A 25,456-nucleotide genomic window follows, 5' to 3' on the forward strand; every position below is an offset into this window, starting at 1 on the left:
TTGCAGTTCATCTGGTGGCTGCCTGTTTTAATCAACTTTTCCTCCTCCTTTGTCATCAAATGAGTCTTCATACCACAGAAAAATGACATCTCCTGCAAATAAATTTAAGAAGTGGTGTTTTATGGAATTAAGAGTTCAAACCGGTCGTTTCTGGCAGACACACAGACTGATGGCAGAGGCAGGCTGGAGGAAAAAATGTTGTGGTCACTTCATATGCTTTTAAAAACTAATGCTGAGATCTCTTTTGCGTTCGTTTGTAAGCTAGGCCAAAAATAGCTGTATACGTACTCCCCGTTATTGAACTTCATGTTCAAATGAAAAAGTAATTTTAGCAGAGAACATTGGGTTTGGTGAGCTTGTATGCGAAAAAATAAGAGAGGGGTTTGGGGTGTTTCTGCTTGGTGGGAACCTGGGAACCTTGGTGGAGAAAAGGGAGTTGTGGGTCAAGAAGCATGGAATGGACCCATTGAGAAGAGTTTTATCTTCCCTGTGCGCATTTTACAAGTCTGGGTGGAGTCAAGCTTAATAAGGTTAGAAATGCAGGAAGGACGTAATTTTGCCTGAAGCTTCGTGATGCACGTGCATTTTTCCTATCTGCAGTGGCAGCTAAGTAATTTTTTTTGTTGTTGTTGCTGTGTGTTGCGAGTCCTCTGGTCCAAGAAAAAAGCTTGATGAAAGTCAGAAAAACTCAAAAATATTTACAAGTCTACTGAATGTCTGTTGACCTGGTTACTGTCTCCTTGGCAATGAATGAAAAGGCTCTACAGGTTAGCATAAGAAATGGATGTTGCAGAAGGTCTATTACACACTAGAAAAAAATTAAAACTACGGGCTTTTAAACAATATATATATTATTATCCTCTTAATGATTCACAGTTAGCTCTTTGCTCTTAGCAAACAGTTTAATTTCACTTTTAGCTGTGTGTGACAGCTTAATAAGAAGCAAACTAAAATCATACTGGGACATAATAGGGAACTTGAATAAAAGAAATTTGTGTGATCTCCCATGGGCTAGATGAGACTTAAGGATTAGTTAAAATCTTTCTACTTTGATGTAGGAGGACTAAATGTATTGTTAAGGTTGCTTGTGATTTCTGACTTATAAATTTTTGGGAGAGTAGAGGCCTTTAGCTTTGGGTTTTTTTCCAAAAGATGGATCACCATTTTCAAGTGCAGACAAGCAGGCTGTTGCATCTAATTTTATCTTAATTCCAATTCTCAGGAGAGCTCTTGGACTCTAATAAACAGTGTGTGTGAGGCACAACCTACCAACTAGTTGAAAACCTCCACTGTCTCCAGAAACGTGGGAAAGTCTCTACTGGACTAATATCCAGGGGACATCTATGGGAACAGCTCATTTATTACGGGACTGGATATCTCAGCAGCCCTTGGGAGAGAGTCTGGTTAGTGCATACTTACAAAGGAGGACCCAGAAACCACAGGCTTGCAGAGATGTTCTCATATTCCTCCTCTCTGAGGCTGCTATTTGCAGAAGAACATGCTGAGCTAACTTTGACACACAGTTTAGTGTCTCTAGGACCTGTGTGCGCTGTTAAGCTCAAAGATGATGAGAGCTGCTGCTGTTCCCCACCCTGCTTTCCCAGGGTTATCTAGAGAAGCAAGCTACACACCCCAAAGCAGGCACCCCCTATTTGCCCCAGATCTGGTAAAGGCTGTTTTCTAAGGATAAGTGAAAGAAATGCATAGTATCTTGATGTTAACAGGAGCTGACTTTGTGTGATCAAAATGTTTTGGCCAAGCCGGGTCCCTTGGCACATTTCCCCTGTCTGCAGCTGGTCCCCCTGCTCCATGCGTGTGCTCCAAGGGACTGAGAAGTGGTTTTCAAGGTTATATTTCTAAGAGCATCTGAATGACAAGGATTGTGTTACAGGAATAGCCTCTCACCCCCACCTCCCAAAAACCTGAAGAGATGAGTTTGTCAGTACAGTACAGGGCACTGAATTGTTTGTTTCTCTGAGCTTGTGATTTCTTTCTGCTACCAGCTGGCAGCAGCCTGCAATTTTGAGGGTCAGCTGGAGAAAATGCCTACACATGCTGGCATGGCCAGCTTGTGGAGTGCTTCTGTAATGGTTGACAAGTAATGTTTTATTTCTGAAAATGAAGTGTGTTCTTTTTTCCCAGTGGGTTTTACCAATTGTCGTTTCTCACTAGTATTGCATGTTTGTCAAGCTTTATTTCTCAGAAGAGATAACGAGTTTAAGTCTGTTTTCCTGTTCTGTGTACCGAGGCACATGTCTAATGTATCTAATTAAGCCAATACAAAGCTCTCCAGATTATCAAATACTGTTCCATTAAGGAAATAGTATTTGAAGTCATATTTTTATTGTCTGAATTATATTTGAAGGCACAGTGGGTATGTGTTGAAGGTGAGCACAAGGAGAAGTCAGTATGACCAAAACTGTTTCATGTTTAAAAGCATCTGCCCAGGCTCTGGAAAGAAAGGTGTAGCCAGTTGCTGAGGGTGGGATTTGTGTCCTTGTAGTGTGACATGCTGTCCGTAGGCTGTGCTTCCTAGGGGCGAAAAAAACCCCACATATTTCAACAAATCTCAAAATATACAATGTGAGGACATTCTTAATACCTAATGCTGTTCTCTTACAGACTCTGGTTTCACAAATAGGCTTTTTACTTAGTCACTTGAGTGAATAGTCATAGTAATGTAAATGAAATTACTCGCTGACATATGATTTTATGCATTCTTAGAAAACGTTTCTGCTTTTTGTTAGTTGAAGATTTTTATGCTGAAATGTAAATCATTTGTGATTACCGATAAAAACTGGAATTAGGTTGTACATAACATTTTTCCTCGGTGTCATACTTTTAACAAGCACTTACTGACATGCTGTGGAACTGCGTAGGGGTGGGACAGTCTGTAAATAAAAAGGGGGCTGTGATAACATATTGCAAAAGCATGCTTAGGAAGAGCTGCCGAAGAGATGAGGTGGGAAGCAACTAAGGCAGGATGTCCATGTATGCACACTTAACTCAGAATATAAAGTCTATATAATAAGGTGACGTGTGCCGCTGGCAGTACAGCGACTCAAGTTACTGCGGGAGATCCTGCACTTTAAGGTCTGTCTGGACTAAGTAATTGGCATTAATAAGACATATCCCTCTTGAACTAGTGCTGACAGGGATGCAGCTGTAGGAGCTGATGGATAAAAAATGGTTTCAACACCTTTAAGTCCTGAGAAGTTTCCAGTAATGATGATAAAATGTCTGTGTGTTGTTTATCCAGCAGTGAAACCACCTTCATCCCTGCTGTGGGAGCTGGAGAACAGCTGATCGTTGTCCTGGTGGTGGTAAATGCTCATCTGAAACTGCAACAGTTTAAAAGCATGAGAGGAAGACTTATAATCAGATATATTTTATCTGTCTTTAGTTATAAGTATAAAAGAACCACTCATGTTTTAACTTTAAATTAATCCTTAGAAATATCACTAAGGTATATTCACTGTAATTTGATATTCTATGTAATAAATGAGCATTGTTAAAAGTAATGGAAAGACCTGTTTGTAATGCTGAGCAGAATATGACTGGAAGTACAATTCTTTTGCCGAATTAAATTAAAACGTTTCCTCAAGCTTTAAAAGAGTCTGAAATTTAACTGTGATCATTCATATGAGCAGTGGAGTAGAACTACACTGGTTTAAATAATGAGTTGTATAAGTGTTTGTACAGTAAAGGAGATGGAAGAGCAGCAAAGACCTTAATTGTTCTCTCATTCTTTGTAACCTATATCAGATTTCCTGTCCACAAGGAAATGTTTCCAAGTTAAGATGAAAAAGAGAATTAAAATGAGTTGCTGTTTTTCTGTGACTTGAAAACTTCTACACGTGGTGGGTTTTGTTGATGACTTTCAAGGAAAATAGGTCTTGTTAGTATCTTCATGCAACTATACTCAGGTATAACTTGTTGATTGCTTGTACCTGCTTCCAATTAAAATTGATATATTTTTTTTATTTAAAAAAAGGTGGGTTTTGGTAGTCCTGTTTCCAAGCTGAGAGAGATTCTAGTTTCACTGATGGTCTATATCGGTATATTATTTAAAGCATGCATTATCTGACAAATATTCCACCAAAATACAGTATGGTTGTTATCTTCTGGTTTCTTAGCTGTGTACATGTACATGGATGCATAAAGCAATCCATATTGTGGGTACATGTGTGCACGTGTCTGAGAGAGAGAGATAAATGACAGCTAATTACGATACATGGTTTCCCTCCTCTGTTTTATGTGGTAGTGTTTTGGTAGCAAACTATATCAGGGTGCTTATAGTACATGAACGTACAGAGTTTTTAAGTGTAGCTCGTGCTGGATCTTAACTAATTGTCAATCTGTTGATAATCTTTGCCAAACAGGCAAGTTTAACTGTCCTGTATAATCCCTAGTAATATTATTTTGTCTTCCTTATGCTTAAAACAGCAAGCTTGGTCATAAGCTTCCTCTTTTGGATACAGTTCGAAATCAGATTTATATCATGTGTCAGGCACAGTAAGGAACTTCGTGTGTGTGGTTTTTATCAGCTTAGCAAAGCACTGCCAGAGATCCTGCTGCGACTTGCAAAAACGGTTCTTGGGAAGGGGATGGGGTTAAAAGAAACCCTTAAGAATTACAAATGTGAAATATTTGAAGGTTATAAAATCAAACCGAGAAAAGGGTTACCTGGTTATTTGATCCGGTGAATCTGCTCTAGGTTCACATTTAATGCAGATTAGATGTTTCTCCATAACACCTTTGCCTCATTCAGTGCAGAGGATGTGGTTTATGTTCTTGGTTCCTGCGCAGGAATAAAACAGAAGGCAATTTTCTGCACAGCTGAATGGAGAAGAAAGTCTGCATCTCAACTTGATTTTGGTCTTGACAGGGCTGACACAAGGTGCTGGGGTCTGGAGTTGCTTTTTCACCTCAACTTCTCCCCCTCTTCCCAGAAACCAATGCAGAAGGTGTACATGAGCGGTAGTTGGTGTCACACAGCGCGCAGACAGATCCCCACAGAGATGTAGTGATATGAGAAATATTAAACCAGAAAATATTTCACACTGCTGTTCATAGACAGTCCTGTTCGTATAAGATGTGTATGTAGGAAGGGACTGTAAGTCTAAATAGCTTTTCTTTTGAAAATGAAAAGAAGTGCTTTTTTTCACTTACAGCATAATTAGATATTAGAGGATAATTACCGCTTAAGTTAAATATCTTCATGATAAAGGAAATAATATATACAGATACAATGAATGCCCTATAGAAAAGACAGAGCAGTGCTCTAGGCGTCTCAAATTTTATAATAAATTGCCAGATGCTCCTATTAAGCTGGAGCCCTGGTACAGCTTAGCGGTTGCTTCATGTGGATTGCCATTTCTGTTCTTGATCCCATAACAGATGGCAGCTAATCTGTTGCGAGAGCGAGGGAAGGCAGTGCTTCCTCTTCTAAAAAAATACTGTAGACTGGATGATAAAAGGCAGCATAACCGTTGTAGATCACAAGTTGTTTGTTGGGGGTTTTTCTGGGGGGTTGTTTGTGGTTCTGGTTTGCTTTTCACAAAACTTGGGGTGAGGAGGATGTGGTGGTGTATCTGCCAAAGGCTGAGCACGTTACAGTGTTGGCTTTACTCCCTCCAAAGCAGCAAGCCTGCCTCTGTTCTCCTTTGCTTATGTGATGTGCAAGCTCTTTGTTTTGGGCTAGTTCTCATGGGTTTGTGTTTGGTGGGTTTTTTTGTTTTTTTTCTTTACCTGCTGCTTTATTTCAGGGCGCTCCTGATGTGACTAAGATCACGTACTTTGACATCTGTCTGGTCTAGAGGAAGGCAGCAAAGCCTGCCAGTAGCTCACCCCGCTGACAATTTTAGTCCATCGCCGATGAAATGGGGAGAAGCAGCAGGTCTCACGTCCTCAGCAAGCTCCCTGAGCACCAGCCCATAGCTCGCTAGATAGCCATTACCCAATTTTGCAGAGAAACAATACAAAGCGCACAGTGTGCATCCGGCCAAAAGCCACACAGTGTCACCCCCTTGGTTAACGAGGGTGAGATCGTTATTTCCCTGAACCCTGTGGAGTACAGTAGTAGGAATACCACATCAAGGGAAATTAAACTGGGGCAAATCCCAAGGATTTAGCCAGCCTTCCCCTTGCTGAATCCATATTGGCGCATGCTTGGGTGGTGGCATGTTCATTTAGGGTAAGCTGCATCCATTTTGGGATGTGCCTGCTTGAAACTATAATGGGGAAACTTAGCCATAGTTTCCTCTCCCCACCTCCCATCCTCCCCTCCCTTCACGCCCATATCTAGCAACCATTGCTATTTAGGCAATGCAAATTTAAGCCTGTAGGATTACCAGCTTTAGAAAAATAGGTGGAAAAACTGGATATCTATTAAAAAAAGGGGTTTGGGAAGAATCATTTCTGTTGCTGTGCAGGGAGGAGTAAGTGATCCCTTATACCCCCTTGCAAAAGACAAACACAGCGTTTAGCGGGGCAGAGCCTACTGATGCTTCAGAAGAAGCTGTGGTTGCATTTTCAGTGACAGTTTCACGCTCTCCCTTGGAAGACTTGTGCATTTGCCGCTGTGGCCAGCACACCACTGTGGCCAGTGCTACCCATCTTGTCTGGCCAGTGCAGCATTTGCCAGTTTGGTTTCCCTGTCTGCGGTGAGGAGGTGGTGAATGATGCTGTGGGTGTTGCAGCCAGCTGGGATGTCTCCTCACTTGCTTCAGCCTTGGGGACATGCCGTGTATCCCCATGCTTTCTGGCCATCAGAACAGCAGTGTCATCCTGGACCCTCAACCCAGCTCCCAGCTGACCGTCCCCAGGAGCAACCAGTTGGGTGGGCGCGGGGCATACTGACGGCGGGCAGGCAGTGAGAAGGCTCCTCATTATCCTGTACCAGATCTGTATTCCCAAAGGTGCTCCCAGTTTCCCCATCACTATTACCAATCCATTACCCTCCAGCTGCCTAGGGGCAGGAATCTGGGATAGGTGGTAGGTACTTGCAAATTGATTTTTAATGAAAGTTGTCAGTTTATTTCCATAACCCAGCTTTGTTTGTGTTATCCCTTTAAAATCCGATATTTGTAAAACCCTAAAGATGTGACCTTCTGGTAGACTGTTCAGCTTAGACTGTTAAAGAGTATTTTTGAGCAAGCTTTTCCCTTTTTCTCCTCTTATTTTCCCTACAGTCAATTGCTTCAGCGGACATGGATTTGAATCAGCTGGAGGCTTTTCTCACCGCCCAAACCAAAAAACAAGGTGGCATCACAGCTGATCAAGCTGCAGTCATTGCAAAATTCTGGAAGAACCACCGAACAAAGATCCATGAGAGCCTGATCAACCAAAGCCGTTGGGATAATGTCCTGAAAAACATGAACTGGCGAGTGGATCTGAAGTCACAGTCAAGACACATCGATCAGATAAACACTCCTGTTGCAATAGTTGAAATGGAATTGGGAAAAAATGGGCAGGTAAGCTTTCTTTTGCAAAATACATAAATGTGATTTAGCTACGTATGTGCTGAGACGTTTTACCTGTTGCTGAATTCACTGCATCCAAATCAAGTCAGTGTATTTTTCACCACTGGGCCCTTAATGTACTTGAACTTGTGGTCCATCTTTGGACACAAAGGTACATTTTTGGGAGGTGAATGCAATTTTTGCTTATTTTATATCTTCTTACATGTATTGACTGCTCTCTTTACATTAAGCTTGGAAAATCTGAGGATGTAGAAATCATGTAAAATCAGCCATACTAGCAATTATATTAAAATTATATTGGTATTCCATGCACTGCAAAGTCGATTAGTCTTTTTTTTTTTTTTTCTTTCTAATCAAATACTAAAATTAGGTAATATCTGCAAAGTAGAAGCTGAAAAAGAATAAAGTTCACAAATTATGATGATTAAGCACCCCTTACACTTCAGGACAAATGAGGGGAAAGGCTTCTCTTTATTTTACATAACACTTATTTTCATGTTACAAGTACATCCTTATTACCAGTCACATTATGCAGTCTGGTCTTATCTGCCGGAAAGAGAAAATATACACGTACACCCACCCACCCACCCACCCCTGGAGTATACCCATGCAAACTGAATTATTTAATTGAAACTGTGTGCCGATACCAAGCCAGAATGAAAGTACAAGTAAATTGGGATCCTACTGAGAGAGTGTATATTGTTGAATTTATTCCTTTAGTCCGCTTTTCCTCTCAGTCTTTGAAAGCTTACTAAGTGCTGACCCTCCGCCTCCCACTCATGTATCTCCACAGTGACCAATACAATAATGGTGTGTGGTTTTAGGTTTTTTCCTACCCTCAAAAAAAGTGGAGTTTTCTGCTCAGGATCTTGAGATTGGAAATAATTATATTCCATTAAGTAACAAATGGAAGAAGTTTGAAAAATAATTAAAAAAAAAGATTACAGTGAATACATTAGAATGAGTACATTAGTAAGCAAATGGGAAAAATACCTGTGTTCATTAAAAGAAAATAAATCCTTAACTTGGAACCACTGTTGTATTTCATAAGGGAATTATGTAGTTAGTGACTCTTGTTTTGAAGCTGTTTTTTCCCCGGTAATGGATTATTACGGTAACATCGATCAGCAAATACATTTATATTTCTTCCACCCTGTGCAGCGAGAGAAAGGGGATGTGAACATGAAGGAAGAACACACATTTCTGAGACACTGTAATTGCTCTTGCCCAACAGCCCCACAACAAAACCAGAATGAATTATCTTAGCAACACAGCTTCGTATTTCAAATGTACCACGGGAAGTGGTGGTGTAGTTTTTGAACTGCCACCGGGCATAACTTTTGTCTCCTTTGCTGAGGACAGTGAGCTGTTGGCAAGGCTGGTGCTCTGAGCAAATAAGGGTATTAGACTGGTACTTACGGAAATAATCATGGAGTAATTGGGATTGTCACCACTTGAGTCAAAATTGGTGTTTATTTTAAGGAGCTGTGGTTTCGCATAGTCTTTAGCTTTGGGTTAAATGGGTTCTCTGCTGAAAAGCCTTTGGCTGAGGCAGTCCACAGCATGCTCACGTGATGGGCTGAGGCAGGGGAGTGGGGGGAATCCCAGGACCAAAACAGCATCAAATGGGTTGCCAGAACAGTTCCTCCAGCCCCCACAGGTGTTTGGGGACCTCCTGGAAAGGTGGCGGCAGAGACTTTGCTATTGGAGGTTGAACGAGTTCTTGCAGGCTGGATACAGCCCCCAAACTTAAACCCATCATGTTTTATAGCATTTATATGTATTTTTACTTTATTGTTAGCACATTTATATCTGTTCTGGATACCAAGATTTGTGGCACATCAAATACGCTTACGCTGGTACCTTTCTGAAACTTAACAGAGAGAACATCTTTTCTAAAAGGTTGTCAGTCATAGATGTGATTTGGCGAATACAGAAGATCTCCTGCATTTGTAGAAGAAAGCTGGCCGATGATTCAGGAGTAAATTATTCAGAACAGACTGTTTTCATTTGGACACTTGATAACAGGGGAGTATACAAGTGCATTGATGTGTAATGAATTGACATTAATATTTCATATGTTTCAACATAAGCAAAGAAGTGCTCTGTAGAAAATGTACCTTTCCAGAATTTAAAGTTGCTCTGATTCTTCTCTGGGTCTCTGGACTAGATTTAGATCTCTGACCAGCAGAAGGCCAGGCAGTTTGGTGGAGCGTCTGCTCTTTCTGCTTCAGTAACTAACGTTGCTTTCTGCTTGCCATCTCTGAATTTAACCAGTCAGTTCTTTCAGGAAGGAAAGACTGTATGTGTAAGACCTAATATGGCTGGAAATGGGGAATTTGAAGTGACTGGTTCATAAATGCCAGTAGACTGAGTTTGCATGAATGATTTCAGATGTCATGAATGTTTTCTGATGGAAGAGAGATGTTTCTGGGTTTGAGAATCTATTACAACTTGCATGCATTCTTACTATCCTTGGCATTACTGATAACAGAAAAAAATTAACCCTTTCCTCTAAGTGTTCTTAAAAACACTTCTAATGAGAAATATTCAGAAATACTGGAGCTCCAAACTTTGGAAAGTTTGTTTCAGGATCTGTAATGCGCAGTTTGAACTCTTCTTCTTCAGTAAAGATTTTACAGTGACATTTAAAGTTTCCTTTATGCTGGTGATATAGTCTTTATACATCCTGGGTAAAGGCAGAACAACATGCTAGCCATGACTCCACTCTGCTTTGAAAGCCCATTTTCTTTAACAATACGACTAAAAATAAAATCCTAAAGCAGTTGCACTTTAACCTGCGTTTGTCTTCATCTGTTCGTGATATTCAGTGCTCATCACTGCCAGTCCATTCTTTCCTTTTGAACAGCCCATCTTTTATTTCACACAATGGTTTTATCCTCCTATATCTCCATACCTTGCTAGCTTTCTCTTAAAACATCTAGAGCCCCCTGCCCCCTTCTTTATGTCCTTTTTAATCTTGTTCTCCCTCTCTGAGCATCGCTGTAAAGCTCTTTTGGCATGAAACTTCAACCGGACAGGAATCTGCCAGGAGGGACAGCAGAGCGAGCTGGAGAGTTGTCCTTCTCGTGCCCTTCCTGCCCCGCTGCATCCATGCCGCTCCATATACCGAACTGTCGCTGCTGTTAGCTTACCTGCAGGTTGCAGTCACAGATTTATATCTGACCTTGTCATTAATAGAAAATAAATGCATTGATTTTGCACTGTGGCTTGGCATTAAGATATATTTAAGCTTGTTTAATGGACTTTGTCATGTTATTTTCCTTATGACATGTGCCCTCCCTTGGGGTTGTGTTCTTCCTACTAGCGTTCTGGGCTGCTTTGCCAGTAAGTGTTACTTTCTTGCAGCATTATATATTTTGCAGTTTAATATCTGAGACTGATCAAATGTTAGAGATTAGCCTGAGTATTTGCTCTTGGCTTTTATGCTTGAAAATACCCACTTGGTAAAAAAGTTCACATGCATTTCTTCTCAGTGTTTCAGGTACTGGTAGTCCATGTAATAGCACTTTTAGTGGCGTTTTGTGGGATGTTAAGCATGTTTTATGAGCAGAGAGTATTTTCTGCCCTAATTTAACACGAAGTCTGGGATTCCACTACAGAATTCTTCCCAGAAAGACCTAAGGAAATTGCATCAGGATTATGGATTAGAGTTGTTGTTTTTTTTTCCCAAAACATTGTATATCTCTTCTCTTTTCTTTTTTGAAACATCTACCTGACAGAGGTGTCATAAAATTTAGTTAATATTGTAGAGTAGGTAAATACTACTACTATATAGCAAATACTAGAAGCCACAGTATAAGTTAAGAAATTAGGATCACTTCTTTCAAATTTAAGGACAAAGGGCAGCTTCTCATTCCATATAGTTTTTCTGAAGTCTGAAATCACCAGGGATATATATCTTCATATAAAACAAACATCTTTCTTTAAAGGATGGGCAAGCATTAGTAATAGACTTTTGGTAAATCTACTGTTTGCTAGTTCTGACTATATTTTGATTGTCACTTTGAACTCTCACCGGTGAGATAAATACTTTCTGTTTAACGGACTCGCTAGATGAAGTGATCCTTTGCCAGTCCAAGAATTTACCTGATACTGGAAAAGTAAGAAGTGTCTGCTCACAGTTTGCCTTAGGTATATCACATCTGCTCTCTGCTAATGGCTGGGTCCTGACCCTGGTAATTCAGAGAAAATAGTAATAATTCAGCTAATTATTCTGATAAGTCAGGTGCAGAAAGAATTCATAATGACCATAGACAATTGTCATGTCCTATATGTAGGAGGTAAAATGCCACCAGGATTTTAAAGGTCTGGAACTTGAAATTTCATCAGCTCCTCGTTTGTATGACTATGAAGATTTAATTCTTTTAATGTTCTGGGAAGGAGTGAAGTAGGTCTCAAAGTAAACTTCTGGGGGATCAAAATGTTTTCTGACTTGTTAATTATGTATATTCTACATAAATTTGGGTTGAAATTTGTATCACCCATGCTATAAACAAATGGTAAGCTGAATTCACACACGTTGACAAATATTAAAAATGAACATGCTTTCACAGTGTAATAAAAAATCTTAGGATTTAGCTTCTCTAAATCTCATTACCTTGCTAGGATTACAGACTGAATGCCGCTGAGGATCTGTTGGTGTTTTGCACATTTTTGTAAGCACGGGCCTCTTGGTTTCCCTGGGCTGTGGTTATCTCCAGCAATAGCTTTCACCGCTGAAGAAAGGTCAGATCAAAAAACGTCATGAGTAAACTCATGCTATAGGCAGGGAGGATTATGGCTGCGCTTGCTTTTGCCTCCGTGTGACGCCAGGTCAGGCTGCTTCAGAGCTATTCCTGAAAATAACTTCAGATAATGGACTTCCAGTCCTTTTTATGTAGGATCTTGTCTGAAAAGACAGACCGCCTTTTGTGGGATATGAGTATGGGCAAAGCGATGCTTGGGGAGATGAAAAGCAGTTCTAGCTACCCGAACCAAAATAAGGGCAGCCTGGCCTGTGAAGGGGAAGGAAAAACAACCACCAAACCGTTTTTCATTTCCAGCCTTAATCCGTTTTAATCTTTGTAGTTATTAACACTATCAGAAATATTGTTCCGGTCAAAAATGGGAAAGCGCGGACATTTAGAAGGCGAATCGATCAACTTAACCGCCACAGGCTTAATACTTTTATGTGATTAAAAAGATAAAACCCAGTAAGTAGAAGTTAGTGGAAAAAAATCACCTTTGTGGCCAAGCTGAATGTAATCACTTGAGCTTTGTTCACCTTGGAAATTTATGGGCTGGAGGGAACAGTTACATAAGGCCGTACAGTGCAAAAGCAAATAAAAACCAGAGAGGGCAACAGGTCACTCAGCACAGAGAAAACTGGAACGCAGTTGACTGACTTAACTCAGTTATTTCCTTAATGCTCTGCGTGGCACTCGCAATAGTCTTTTGCTTTGACGGTTCAATTTTTGTCACCTTCTCCTGAAAGCAAAGTGAAATTTGCGGAACGAGAGGAGAACTTTGTTATTTGTGGCCATTGGTTTTTTTAAGTGTAATATGGCACAGAGATAGGAGCATTAAATTGAGATATTAGTTAACTGTCTAACTTGAGTTGTAATTTTTTCACTACATATATTTGACTATATTTTGATGTGTACCCTGTCTGTTTATCCTATACGAAGCAAGGATGTTCTACAGTTAGTGGTACTAACAGTCTCCATCCTTGTTTATTTGTGCCGTGTATATACACATACCAGCAGACATGCATATGTGCACACACGTATTCCTTGTCAACTGTTATTACTCTGGTACTGGATTTACTGAACTAGTTAAATAGAATAATTTCAGTGAGACATAAATATCTTTTATTGTAGCCGAGCTCAGGGTATTATGGGGAGAATTATGGATTAATTGAAAGTGAGCTGTATATAGATAGACGTTTTCTTAACGATGCATATTTACTGCCTTTCATCTGCCTAATTCAGATTCAGTCCTAGGCTATTGAAATTTTTTACCTTCTCACAAAATATATTGAGGTTTTGGATATTATGACAGAGGATGTGCCATCTGTTACATATCTCATGTGATCAACAAGTATTTTGCGCTCTAACATCAATCTGGTGTTCTCGTGCAGCGATGAAATGTCGCGTAGCTTCGATGAAACACCCTCCAGAGCCGTCTCTTGCAGCCTTGGGATATAGACTACAATGAGGCTGGGACCGGGGCAGCTGGGCTCAACAGAACTGTCTGTTGAAAATTGTTTCCAGCAAATGCATTTCATCACTCGGTTACACCTTTTTCTGGAATTGACACTACTCATTTATGAGTCAGAAGGGCCTGTTCTTTCTTATTCTTGTTCTGATCATCCCTGTGTTATCCTATCTGATTGTGGCTTTTCTGGAAGTCGTCATCCCAGTTTTCTACCAGCTCCCTTTCCCCTGGAGGTGATTGGTACACTTTTGGCACCTACCCTTGGCTAATCAGTCCTCAATCCTCATCTTGGCAGCCCTGCTGAAAGCATTTCTATAACTTTGCAACCTTTTCTTAGTTATTCCTGCAGTGCTGGGGTAGGTTACCCTGACAGTTTGCAGTGTTGAGGCCTTTGAGATCTTCAAGACTCAAGCTGGATAAAGTCACTGCGATCAGATGTATGGTCAGACTCTCCACCACAACAGACCCGAACATTTAGCCTGCAGGCTTTCAGGTAAAACGGATGGTTTCATGCTCCTTGTTGAATCCAGTTGCTGTACGCGTTTCAGTTCCTTCTCTATGCACCGAACCTCACGTGGAGGATTGAGCCAGGAACGTGTTTCTGTTGCGTTTGTACTTTGTGCTTTAGTTCAGTCTGAATGCTTGGACTTCTGGGTCAGGAAATCAAGAGTTGGGTCTCAGCAGAGGGAGAGAGGTTGTTTGGGAGCTGTGACACTGCATGTTGTGTTGGGAGGGACAAGAAAAAAGCTGTTGGTGTTTAAAGAGAACACATTGCAGAGCAAAGTTAGAATCATAGAATCATCTAAGTTGTAAGGGACCTTTAAGATCATCAAGTTCAACCGTTAACCTAACACTGCCAAATTCCCACTAACTCATGTCCTGTAACTCATGTCAGCACCACATCTACACGTCTTTTAAATACCTCCAGGGATGGTGACTCAACCACTTCCCTGGGCAGCCTGTTCCAATGCTTGATAACCCTTTCAGTGAAGAATTTTTTCCTAATATCCATCTAAACCTCCCCTGGTGCAACTTCAGGCTGTTTCCTCTTGTCCTGTCACTTGCTACTGGGGAGAAGAGACCGACCCCCACCTGGCTACACCTTCCTTTCAGGTAGTTGTAGAGAGGGCTGATGAGCTTCAAGACCTCCACGGTTCTGGCTCTGTTCTCTAATAAGAAAGTTCGTGTGTCACTAATGAGCTTAGAGGATGGTTCTGAGTTTCTTGCACTTCTTCATTGCTTTGGATTAACTAGGTAATTTTAGAGACCCTAAATTGCATACACCCCATCACCAAAGGAATTGCTTGGTGTAAGGCAGGTTGGCAGAGCAGTTTCAGCGTGACATTTGCACTACTTCTGTCATGTAAATAATCACCGACAACTCCACTGTCCGTGCAATCCCCGGCCACCACGGACATGGAGCCGTGTAGAGATGGATTGCAACTATGCAAGTTAAAGCCTTGCATTTGCACAAAAATGCCACATGCAGACAGGTACCATTGGGCTGCGTGACCCTGCTCTTAAACGAGCCTTGTCAGAGCTTCTGCCTTCCTCAGAGCACGCCGCCTGCCCTGGGTCACTGTCGGAGGGTAGACGAGCCGCTCTGCATTTCCCACATCTACCGACCAGCTAGAGATTTAACTTTGCTGCAGCAAAACCAGGCTTTAATTGAGGCAAAACGTAGTTGTAAGGCTTGGAAAGATGGAGCTTTGACCTGTGAAATGGAAGGTCTCTGGAGATTTGCAGAAGGTGAGATAAAACCGAAATGAAAAAGGTAGATTAAAAAATGCTGCCGTTTCTCATTGTACATGTACCAGGCCTGGGGCAGGAGGCAGAGGGGACAGTGCCTGGCCAATGCGATCGATTCCTGCCTTACTAACAAGGAACTTTGCAATGCAAAGATGGAGTCTGTTGGCTGCCATATTGCCAGCTGTTGAGGACCCAGAGAGAGCATTTGCTGGTGTCAGGCCTCCTAGGGGTAAATATATGAGTTAGTGATTTCTTTTGATGCTGCCCACATTTTGTAAAACCAGCTGCATGTAGTTTGGGTGTGAAAGTGAATGTGTTCTGTTTTGTGAAATAATTTATCTTGGGGCATATCCCAGAATAAATACATTTTATGAAATATATTTACCCCAGGAGGCCTTCAAGGAAGGGGAACACGGTTGAAGGACCAAAAATTGTAATCTCCACTAGCTTCTTTTTAACAAAAGTAAAAACTTTTACTTGATTCTCAAAAAAAGAAAAAAAAAGATATTAAAAGTGGAATTTCTTTGCTGGAGAGTCTGTATACAGCAAACCAAAGCAACTGGCCTCTTTGCATCTTAGCTCTGGTGTTGCTGGCCATCTGCATTCTTCAGAGGACTTGGGCGTCAACATTAGCAAGTAATTTGTTCTTAGAAGACTCAGGGAAAAAAAAGGAGTTGTTATGAACATAAGTGCCCACTGCATTGGCTGACAAAGCGTCTTGTTTTTACAGGCCTAGCCTGGCCAAGTACATTTAAAATTGTTGTTTTGCCAGTTGGCCAGCCTTCCCACCCTTGACAACATGCCGCAGTGCCACTGAAAAGCACTTTGGACGTCCTTCCAGGTTTGTCATGGTCTCTCTTGAGATCCCCGAATATTAGCATTCAGGGATGTAAATAAGAACAGGTTCTTAATTAATTTATTTTAATTAGGAAAAGCTGCTCAGGAGAAGGTATCAGAAGATACAAAATTGGAAAGCTGGCATGTAATTGGGGAGAAACACTTGTAACTTGCACCCTTCTTCGCTGCTTAATCATTTGGATTCTCTTTATTCTGTCTTAAATACATATACATACTCATTATAAAACCTGGACTCCAACTTTGGCTGTGCAAGAATTGATCAAACAAAAAAACCCCAACACAGTCTGCAGTGGCAAAGTAAAATCACTGCAGACTGTGCCATTAAACTTTCCATGTTTCTCTGCACGTATTAGTTTTTTGAGGGAAGAGCAAACCTGTGTCATTTCTTTTGAGCAGCTTGTATGGTATCTGCCAGCAGCTTTGTTTTTTTCACCTTTCTTCACGAATTGAATTCCCACGTGGTGAGCAGTTCTATTAATACATTAGGCAGCAGAAGGCATGGGCAACAGGAGAATGCAATTCATGGGCAGTTCCCAGTATAATTTTTTTATTGAGGAGATATTTCTCTTCTAATTTCTCGCAAGCTGTGGCTTTCTGTCCTTCTAGTGCTTCTACTTATATGTCTCGCCCTAGTTAAAAATGAAAAGGAGATAAGCATCAGTTTTTTCCCTTCGTTTTCTTCTTATAATTCTATTTACAAAATCTCTAACTGAGGGATTTCACTAGTAGCTGCTGGAATTTTCTGATGTACAAAACTATCCTTGGCAATCGATAACCGACTGTTAACGCTGAGGTATTACGAGCTCCCTGAACAGAAATGTAGTTAATCAACACGTGAAATGCTTGGAATACTAGCGCTGTGTCTGTATAAAAGCAAACTCTCATTCCTGCTGCAGATGCTGTTGCTGCCAGGGACTTCTCGATGCCAGCAAAGAAAATTCTGTGAGATGCTCATGCCCCTTCCCAAGGGAGTGAATTCAGACTGTAGGAAGCAAGGCTCTTTTTGCAGATACCAACTTCCATGTTGTGTAGGTCAGGTTGTCAGCAGATGACTGGTGGGAGTTTGCACAGAGGAAGCTCAAACGTTTCGTCTGCCTTGGCAGGTTCACTTACCTCCATGTTAAATGGATTTCTCTTACAGGCGCGCCTTAGTATACTGGCCTCTGCTTCACCATGTTAAAAACATTGACTAAAAGGAAGGCAGAAAATAGAACTGCAGCAATGTGGACTTAAAAGAATTCCTGAGCTTTGCTACTTGTTCTCACTGTTGCGTTACCCCGGTAGTTATGCACTGACAGAGCTGAAAGTTGAAATTGGCTGAGTGAGTCCAAATTAAATTTTTTTTGTTCCCTCACCACCCTTTTTATTTTTTCCCAAATTTTTTTTAGTCTGGGTCGATTTGTTGAAGGGGCAGGGTGAGGGCAGAATTGAGCAAAAGAAATCGAGAACTCTGCCATGCCATTAAAAAATGCTCTTTTAAACATCGGTGTTCAAAGGATCACCCATTTTGAATCCCAGCTAGTGGTCTCTTGAACATGAGAAGTAAAGCAGCTTTCCTTGAGCGTTAAGGATAATCTCTCCGAAGTGCCAGCTTTTCTTCAAAGAATGGAGGAGGAATAGAAAATGAGAGGCACGGCTGTTGGACAAGTTCGGTATTGTAGACCATGTGTGGAAAAGGTGTCTGATTTGGAAATGATCTAAAAGGGTGTCTGGAGGTGGGAACCTGCTAAGATTGCAAGAACAGAGGAATCTTGGTATTTTAGCAGCGTTACTGGTCTTTGTTTCTAGAATATTTCTCAGCTACACACATTCATGACGGTCATTAATAAGAAACTTGGTTGACGTATGTCACAGTTTCAGTTGGGATAGAGTTAAATTTTTTATTAGCAACTGGTGTAGAGCTATGCTTTGGATTCGGGATAAGAAGTCCTTTTGATAGCGCACTGGTGGGTTTGGTTGTTGCTGAGCTCTCAAGGCCTTTTCTGCTCCTCACACCCCCCTGCTAGCGAGTAGGCTGGAGGGTACAAGAAATTGGGAGGGGACACAGCCGGGACAGCTGACCCCAGCTTGCCAAAGGGTTACTCCATGCCATATGGCCTCATGCTTAGTATATAAAGCTAGGAGAAGAAGAAGGAAGGAGGGACGTTTGGAATGATGGCATTTGTCTTCCCAAGTAACCATTAAACATGATGGAGCCCTGCTTTTCTGGAGATGGCTGAACATCTCCCTACTGATGGGAAGTAGTGAATGAATTCCTTGGTTTGCTTTACTTGCGTGCACAGCTTTTACTCTACCTATTAAACTGTCTGTATCAACCCACGAGTTTTTTCTCACTTTTATTCTCATCCGAACTTGGGGCAATGAGCGAGCAGCTGTGTGGTCCTAGTTGCCGGCTGGGGTTAAACCACAACAAAATACTTACTACTTGTCCAGTGTTAGGTGGGAAATATAGCAAGCTGAACCACAGGGTTGGCTGAGTTGCCTGGGGTGATGCTGGAAGCCTGAGAACAGTGAGGAGTAGAGCTGAAGAGCAAGCGAGCCCTGAGTTAGTCACAGCTTTAACAAATAAACTGGTTTTGCTGGGGATTTTTTCATTCAATGGTTACAAGAAGTTGATTGCTGTCAACAATTTCATTGTCAAAATAGCTTTCACTGTTTGCTTGCATGTCTCTCTTCCTTTTTTTTTTTACCCTTTTTGCTTTTTTTGAAGACACTACTGAGGCAGTGTGGTGAAGCATAAGCTTCTCTGCTTTCCTCTGAAAGGGGATGGTTGGGAGCAGATCATTGTCAGTGCTTTTGGTTAAGACATTGTAGTCCTATTTACTGCTTTAAAAGTTGAGGAAATTACTGCTTTGAACATAATCCCGAGAGCAAGTCCTCTTCATTTAGAAAAAGATTCTCATTTTAGCTTGTAAAAGATACAAAACAACCCTTTGATTAAGGAACCTCTCTCAGCTGTAATTTTGCATAGACCTTGAAACAAGTGGGGTTTTTTTCTGCCCTCCGTTCAAATTATCAGTTGCAAAACTCCACAAAGATAATCACACATGCAAATCTTTGATATATTTTTAGTTCAGCTCGCTGATGTATATTCATTAATATGTTAATAAGACAAGGAAAGCACAATTTAAATTGCATATGCTTAATTTGGTTAATAAATGCTTGAAATATAGTCCCACTTTCAAAAGTAACGAGACAAATGATGCCACTTTTTAAGAGAAGAAATCCTAAAGTCACAAGGAAAGTATAAAGCCTTGTGTTTTAATGGCAAAACTAAGTTTCTAGTGCTTTTTACCCTGACCCTGCACAACCAAAGGACCTCTGCTGAATTTTAGTCCTCCTTGTATGCATCGTCACATTCCTTGTGATTTCATTGTAATAAATTGCGCCGAGACCTAGTGAAGATTGTGGCACTGTAATTTGAGTTCCCAGACCATATGCGGTGGAGTTAAATAGGGAGATACAAGATGGAAAGAATAAAGTTTCCTTGTGTTCAAATATGGCTGAACTTCACCAATGCAAATCAGGGACGTGCTCACCCTATGTTTAGTTTGCAGTAGCCTAACCAAATTAAATAGTCACAAATTACTACTGGAATTAGAATAAAGTCTCTGACAGCTTCTGAACGTTGTTTGAACATGCAAAGCTGCTATAGTATCTATTTCTTTAAACCTTGGAAGGGATTTTTGAATGCTTACAGGCCATAAACTTTCAAGTCAATTGATTCCATTTCTGTTGAATCGCTCTCAGAAGTGGAGCTGTGCTTTAAGAACTATTAAAAAAAAATCATTCCATTTAACCTGTAAATATGCCACAGGACTTGAGAAAATTAGTTTGATAATGGCTTTTTTTTTTTTTTTTTTTAAAGACTTGAGCCTGGAAGGCAGCATCTTAAAAGAACTCGGCATTGAGGAGAGTCTCTAATGTATCCAGTTACGCTGGCCCGACTTATTTGGTCTGAAGTAATGAGGCATGACAGATCATGAGTGCAGTGCATCGTGTTCAGAACCAATAACCCCTTTCAGAAAATTACGTTTCTGCTCTAAGCAGTCATTTTGAGTTATCTGCAGCTAATTTTAAACTGCCTGCTTTTATGGGAATGGAGCACTTGCATTTCCCAGTAAATATCACCATGATGCTCAGAGACGGCTATAAAGTGGGGCTGTCTGGGAAAAAGCTCAAGTCTGATCAAACTTAATTAGACTGGAACCTGTTCCTGCCTACAAATATCTTGATTATACAGTGAGAACAAACATGACACTTGGCAGAATTGGCTTTTGTGATACCTACTGCTGTGAGGACGTGAAAAAGAACTGTTGGTTCACATGCTCGCTCTTGCTGAAGGTGCAGGCAGTGGCAACAGTGTCTTCCCATCTTGTTTCTCTTCTTACTGACCCTTTCCATTAGAAAAGATACTGGTTGAATCCAGTCAATTTATATGTGCAGTAAAACATGCTTTTTTTTTCATTGTCATTGCTGTCCTGTGGTATTCAGGTCACCACCATTGGAGTTTGAGCAATAAGCCATATTCTGCATCCAGCCCGTCACCTGGAGATCACCAGGGAGCACGTGAGAAACCCCCAGGCTATTTGAGGGAGCGGGAAATCTGTTCCAGTTCAGGTGTCTGCCTTGGAATAGTCACTCAAAGAATCTGTTTCCATGGGCGGACATTGAGGGACTGGAGTGTGCTCAGAGAAGGGCAACGAAGCTGGTGAGGGGTCTGCAGCACAAGTCTTGTGAGAAGCGGCTGAGGGAGCTGGGGTTGTTCAGCCTGGAGAAAAGGAGGCTGAGGGGAGACCTTATCGCTCTCTACAGCTACCTGAAGGAGACTGTAGCCAGGTGGGGGTCGGTCTCTTCTCCCAAGTAACAGGCAGTAGGACAAAAGGAAATGGCCTCAAGTTGTGCCAGGGGAGGTTTAGGTTGGATATTAGGAAAAATTTGATCGCTGAAAGGGTTGTCAAGCATTGGAGCAGGCTGCCCAGGGAGGTGGTAGAGTCACCAGTCCCTGGAGGTATTTAAAATTTGTGTAGATGTGGTGCTGAGGGACATGGTTTAGTGGTAACTTGGCAGTGTTGGGTTAGCAGTTGAACTCCATGATCTTAAAGGTCTTTTCCAACCAAAATTATTCTATGATTCTATGACTCTGAAGAAAAGCAAGTGTTACCAGCTCATCTCTAGGGGCCTGAAGTTTGGTGAGGTGTCTGAACTGCATACTGATTAATGATGGCTTAACAACCACTCCTCCCAGATGAACAGTACAGATGAAACCTTGTCACTTAGTTCAGCTCAGGGCAGATGAGGCAAACTGTCTCAGCCTTCATTTTCTAGGAAGCAAAAACAGAAGAGAAAGGCAGCTCCTCCGCTTATACTGGGGGAAGAGTAGATGAGTGAATGTCATTAAACTCTGTCAGCCGAAGAACTGGGGGCTGCTGTGTGACGGAGACCTGTGTTTGCCTTAAATCGAAACTCCCAGGATAAAATTAATGCAAGATATAAATGAAAAGATAAAGAACCCCTCTTTAAATGTGTGTTTCTTTTTTTTTAAAGTCATATTAAGCGAGCATTAAGTTTGCCGAGCAGAAGTACTTACAGGTTTAAACATGCCACATGCTATGTGTGACAACTAATGGCACTGATAGGCAGTGACTCAAGAGCACTGAAATATCATCACAGTCCAGATATGCTGTGTGACTGAGCTGCTTTGGGTTATAACGCTTTCCTCTGCAAACACAGAGTCCAGCTTGGTGGATGCTAGGGCAAAATAAACAGAAGAAAGACAATACCCCCAGCTGAGAGCAAGAGTTTGAAAGACAGTGGACAAAGGGATCGGTTCCAAGGTTACAAGGACTCTCTTGGCAGGGGGGTGAAGAAAAAAAGAGGCTTGTTTTTGCAGACACAGAGCTTGGAGATCAAAAAGGCTCGCTCACCGCTGAAGGAGACTGTTCCCCACAGCTGCTGGAGGAGAGCTCAAATTGAGGGACCTGTGGGGCTGGATGGTGCTGCCACGTCACGGTGGCCTTGGGGTTTTCTGGGGTATATTGGCTTGCCATGATCCTCGTGCAGAATCTACCCGGTAAGAAAACTGCGTTTAGCAAATCCTTGTATTTTATTCTAAACCAGCAACTTCTGCTCTGCACAGACAGTACTTTATTTCAAAGAGCTTTGGGCATTGCTTTTCTCAGTCATTGCTTTTTGGAAGAGGATTTTTGGAAGGCATCGGAGGTGTGATGCTGTGCTCCAAGCCCGTGACACAACCTCGTTCCTTCTCCCCCTTCCTGTGCATTCCTTGCAACCTCCTGTTTGCATGACAACGTGTAGAGCTCTCCACAAGCTCTTCTGGTTCCCAGGAGAGATTTCAACTCGCACCTTTCTCTCGGGGCAGCAAGCAGAGCGCCGGGCCAGAGGGCTGAGTATTGCAAGCACTTTTATGTGCAAATGGGGTGTGAGAAATTTGCTGTCGGCCAGGAACTTGCACATGACTTCCAATGCTTGCCGTGCTCTGGGTCAGCCTGGCTCATCACCTCCCATCCGAAGAAGTGACAGCAGTGTCCAACACCCCCCCCTCCGCTTAGAGGACAGGGCTTTCTCCTTTGGGCAGGGAGTTGTCACCAGGGCTCTCCCTTTGCCGTCTCACTGCCTTCCCTGTTTGGCACCGTTCCCTGCTTGAGCACAGCTCCTCTGCACCCTCCTTTCTTTTATGCCCTTTGCTTGGCTCCGGTTGTGTGTTTGTTTTCTCTCCCACACCGTCTCTGTTTCATTCACTGCCCAGAATAATAAGGGGCTTGTTGAAAGGGTGCTGCTAAGTAATTTGTCTTCTTCATTCATTCTCTCCTTTATTTATTCAGCAGTCGTTTTCAGTGTGCATTGAATACGAAATTATTAATTTCTTTGTGGTTTATTTTAATAGTATTTATTATTTTGGAGGCTCCTGTGCAAACCCTCTTACTGCCATAAAAATCTCATAAATAGTTATAATCAGTTATGATGGTATTATAATTCCCATTTTGAGGATACAACCTGAGGGCAGAGAACATAAACACAAGGATTTCCACTAATTCTGGTGCCCACTTTGAAAAACCCTCAGCCTGTGTTCCCAGAATGCTGAGCCTTGGTATGGCCAACGTACATTTCTGATGGCGCACCCATGGCTGTGACGGACATCGGTCCTTCCACAAACCAGGTGCCTCAGACTGAGCCCAGAGAAAACAGGCAACACACAGGGAGTGACCACCTGGAAAAACGCTGTTGGTGTGACTTGCCTGCCATTTCACAGGCTTTCCTGTAAATCACAGAATCATAGAATCACGGAATCGTCAGAGTTGGAAGGGACCTTGAAGATCATCTAGTTCCACCCCCCTGCCATGGGCAGGGACACCTCCCACCAGACCAGGCTGCTCAAAGCCCCATCCAGCCTGGCCTTGAACACCTCCAGGGATGGGGCAGCCACAGCTTCCCTGGGCAACCTGGGCCAGTGTCTCACCACCCTCACAGTAAACAATTTCTTCCTCATATCTAATGTAAATCCACTTTCTTTCGCTGTGTTTGAGTCACAGCGAAAGTTCTCCAGGTTATCATTCAGCACAGCCCAGTTCTCCAGGGCATCCTTCAGCTGCTTTAACCGTAAGATTCTTCTTTCTCTTCCTGTAGTTCCCCATCTGCTTCACTCCGCAGCTTCCAGCTTCTGCAACATGAGTGAGCCTGGGCAGCCCACAGACCACAGCCTGCTTTGCTCCACAGCCCCGATTCTTTGCCTGGACACTCCCTGCCACAGAGTTCTGCTGGAAAATAAATGGTCTTGGATCTTGGCATAGCAGCCTGTGTTACAGCGCATATTCAAGAGGGCGGAAGGTTATTTAAGGTTGCCTGGCAACTGTAATTCTGACATTTTCTGTATTTTGGTAATTTTACCTTGTAGTGCTTGTGTTCTTTAACACAGTTTTTAAGAACGGGGTTCGAAAGAGTTTCTTAAGATTATGCGTGCAGAAAATCCTAGCTTGAACCTCCTGTATGCACACAAGAACATTTACCTGTGGGCAAATAAGTTTACTTAATGGCCGCATGCAAATAAAGGCAGAACACTCATGATATTCATAAGCCCCTGGAGAAAATACTTGTGAGATTCTTCCAGCCAAAGAAAATCTGAGATGGAGGTATATTGGAGCAGAATACGAATACCTCCCTATCTGAAACCTTGGAAATGGCTTTTAGTGCTTCTTTTTTCTTTCCCGATTGTTAGAACCTAAGTCAAATGCTGCCTTTTATCTGAAGTGGTTTGCCCAGAGACTTGTGCTCCCTGTGAGTGTATGTGTTATCCAGCCTCATCCTTTTCTTGACATCTTCCTTTCTCCAAATTTTGAAGTGTGAAGCAATAGCATTTTATATATAGTGAAATGTAATCATAGGATTGTATTGTACGCTCTCTAGTCAATGAGGTGAATCGCAGGCTTGTCTAAGGGAGCAGGCAATCATGCAGAAAAATCTAAATTATACTGGTGTAGCAGGATAGGTGTAATGCACCTGTGCTGTTGGAAACCAGAGCGAGCCTGCCCAGCTGCCACTGCAGTACACCCTGGGCAGGGGCTGTCTTTTTTTTCTCTTGGCGGAAGCGTGTATTTTGCAAGGCTGGAAAGCCAGGCAGGAAGCACGTTATAAAACAACCAGCGTTGGGCTGTGTTTGTCCAAGGAAGTGTCTGTCATCTTTGATAGGGGAGAATGGTCATTTTCTTTGGAACATCTGTAGAAGATCATTTGATGTGTGGCATGTCAACGTGCAGGATTTGCTTTTAGGATACTCTGCTGCTTTTCTAAATTATAGGCCATTGCTTGAAGGTTGCCCGGGCATCAGTTATGATGGGTTTGCTGGTAAACAGGGGACTATTTCCAGGGTTAGCTGCTAAATACCCTGCTTGAGAGGGTCATTTGGGAGTGGGAGGCTCTGGCAGAGTTGCCCTGTGAAGCCAGAGTCCTGGGGAGGGCTCGGACTCCAGCTGGTCCTGAGATGCAGGTCACCTCTTGGCAGCGGCAGCGTACTCCTCACTATGTTTGAGTCTTCCCCTTTCTCCCTTGCTGGTTCTGCTTTCGTTTCTTCTGCTTCTCTGCTTTTCCCTTCTGCCCCCGCATCCTCAGGGTGCTGCTCTGCCTCTTCC

General features: G+C 42.1%; 2 protein-coding genes across 2 annotated transcripts in view; both read left to right on the forward strand.

The window, feature by feature from the left end:
- Nucleotides 1-25,456, forward strand: part of COMMD1 (copper metabolism domain containing 1) — an 83,780-nt gene that overhangs the window by 18,054 nt on the left and 40,270 nt on the right. The window contains exon 2 of the mRNA XM_063328333.1: nt 7,194-7,475. Within this exon, the coding sequence (XP_063184403.1) occupies nt 7,194-7,475 (282 nt within the window). The remainder of the gene's footprint in view (nt 1-7,193; nt 7,476-25,456) is intronic.
- The window catches only part of B3GNT2 (UDP-GlcNAc:betaGal beta-1,3-N-acetylglucosaminyltransferase 2), a 96,583-nt gene continuing 78,466 nt past the window's right edge, over nt 7,340-25,456 (forward strand). Inside the window, exon 1 of the mRNA XM_063328330.1 lies at nt 7,340-7,475. The gene's annotated coding sequence lies outside the window, so the exon portion shown is untranslated. The remainder of the gene's footprint in view (nt 7,476-25,456) is intronic.

Source organism: Chroicocephalus ridibundus, chromosome 3 (genome assembly GCF_963924245.1).
Source record: "Chroicocephalus ridibundus chromosome 3, bChrRid1.1, whole genome shotgun sequence".
NCBI lineage: Eukaryota > Metazoa > Chordata > Aves > Charadriiformes > Laridae > Chroicocephalus > Chroicocephalus ridibundus.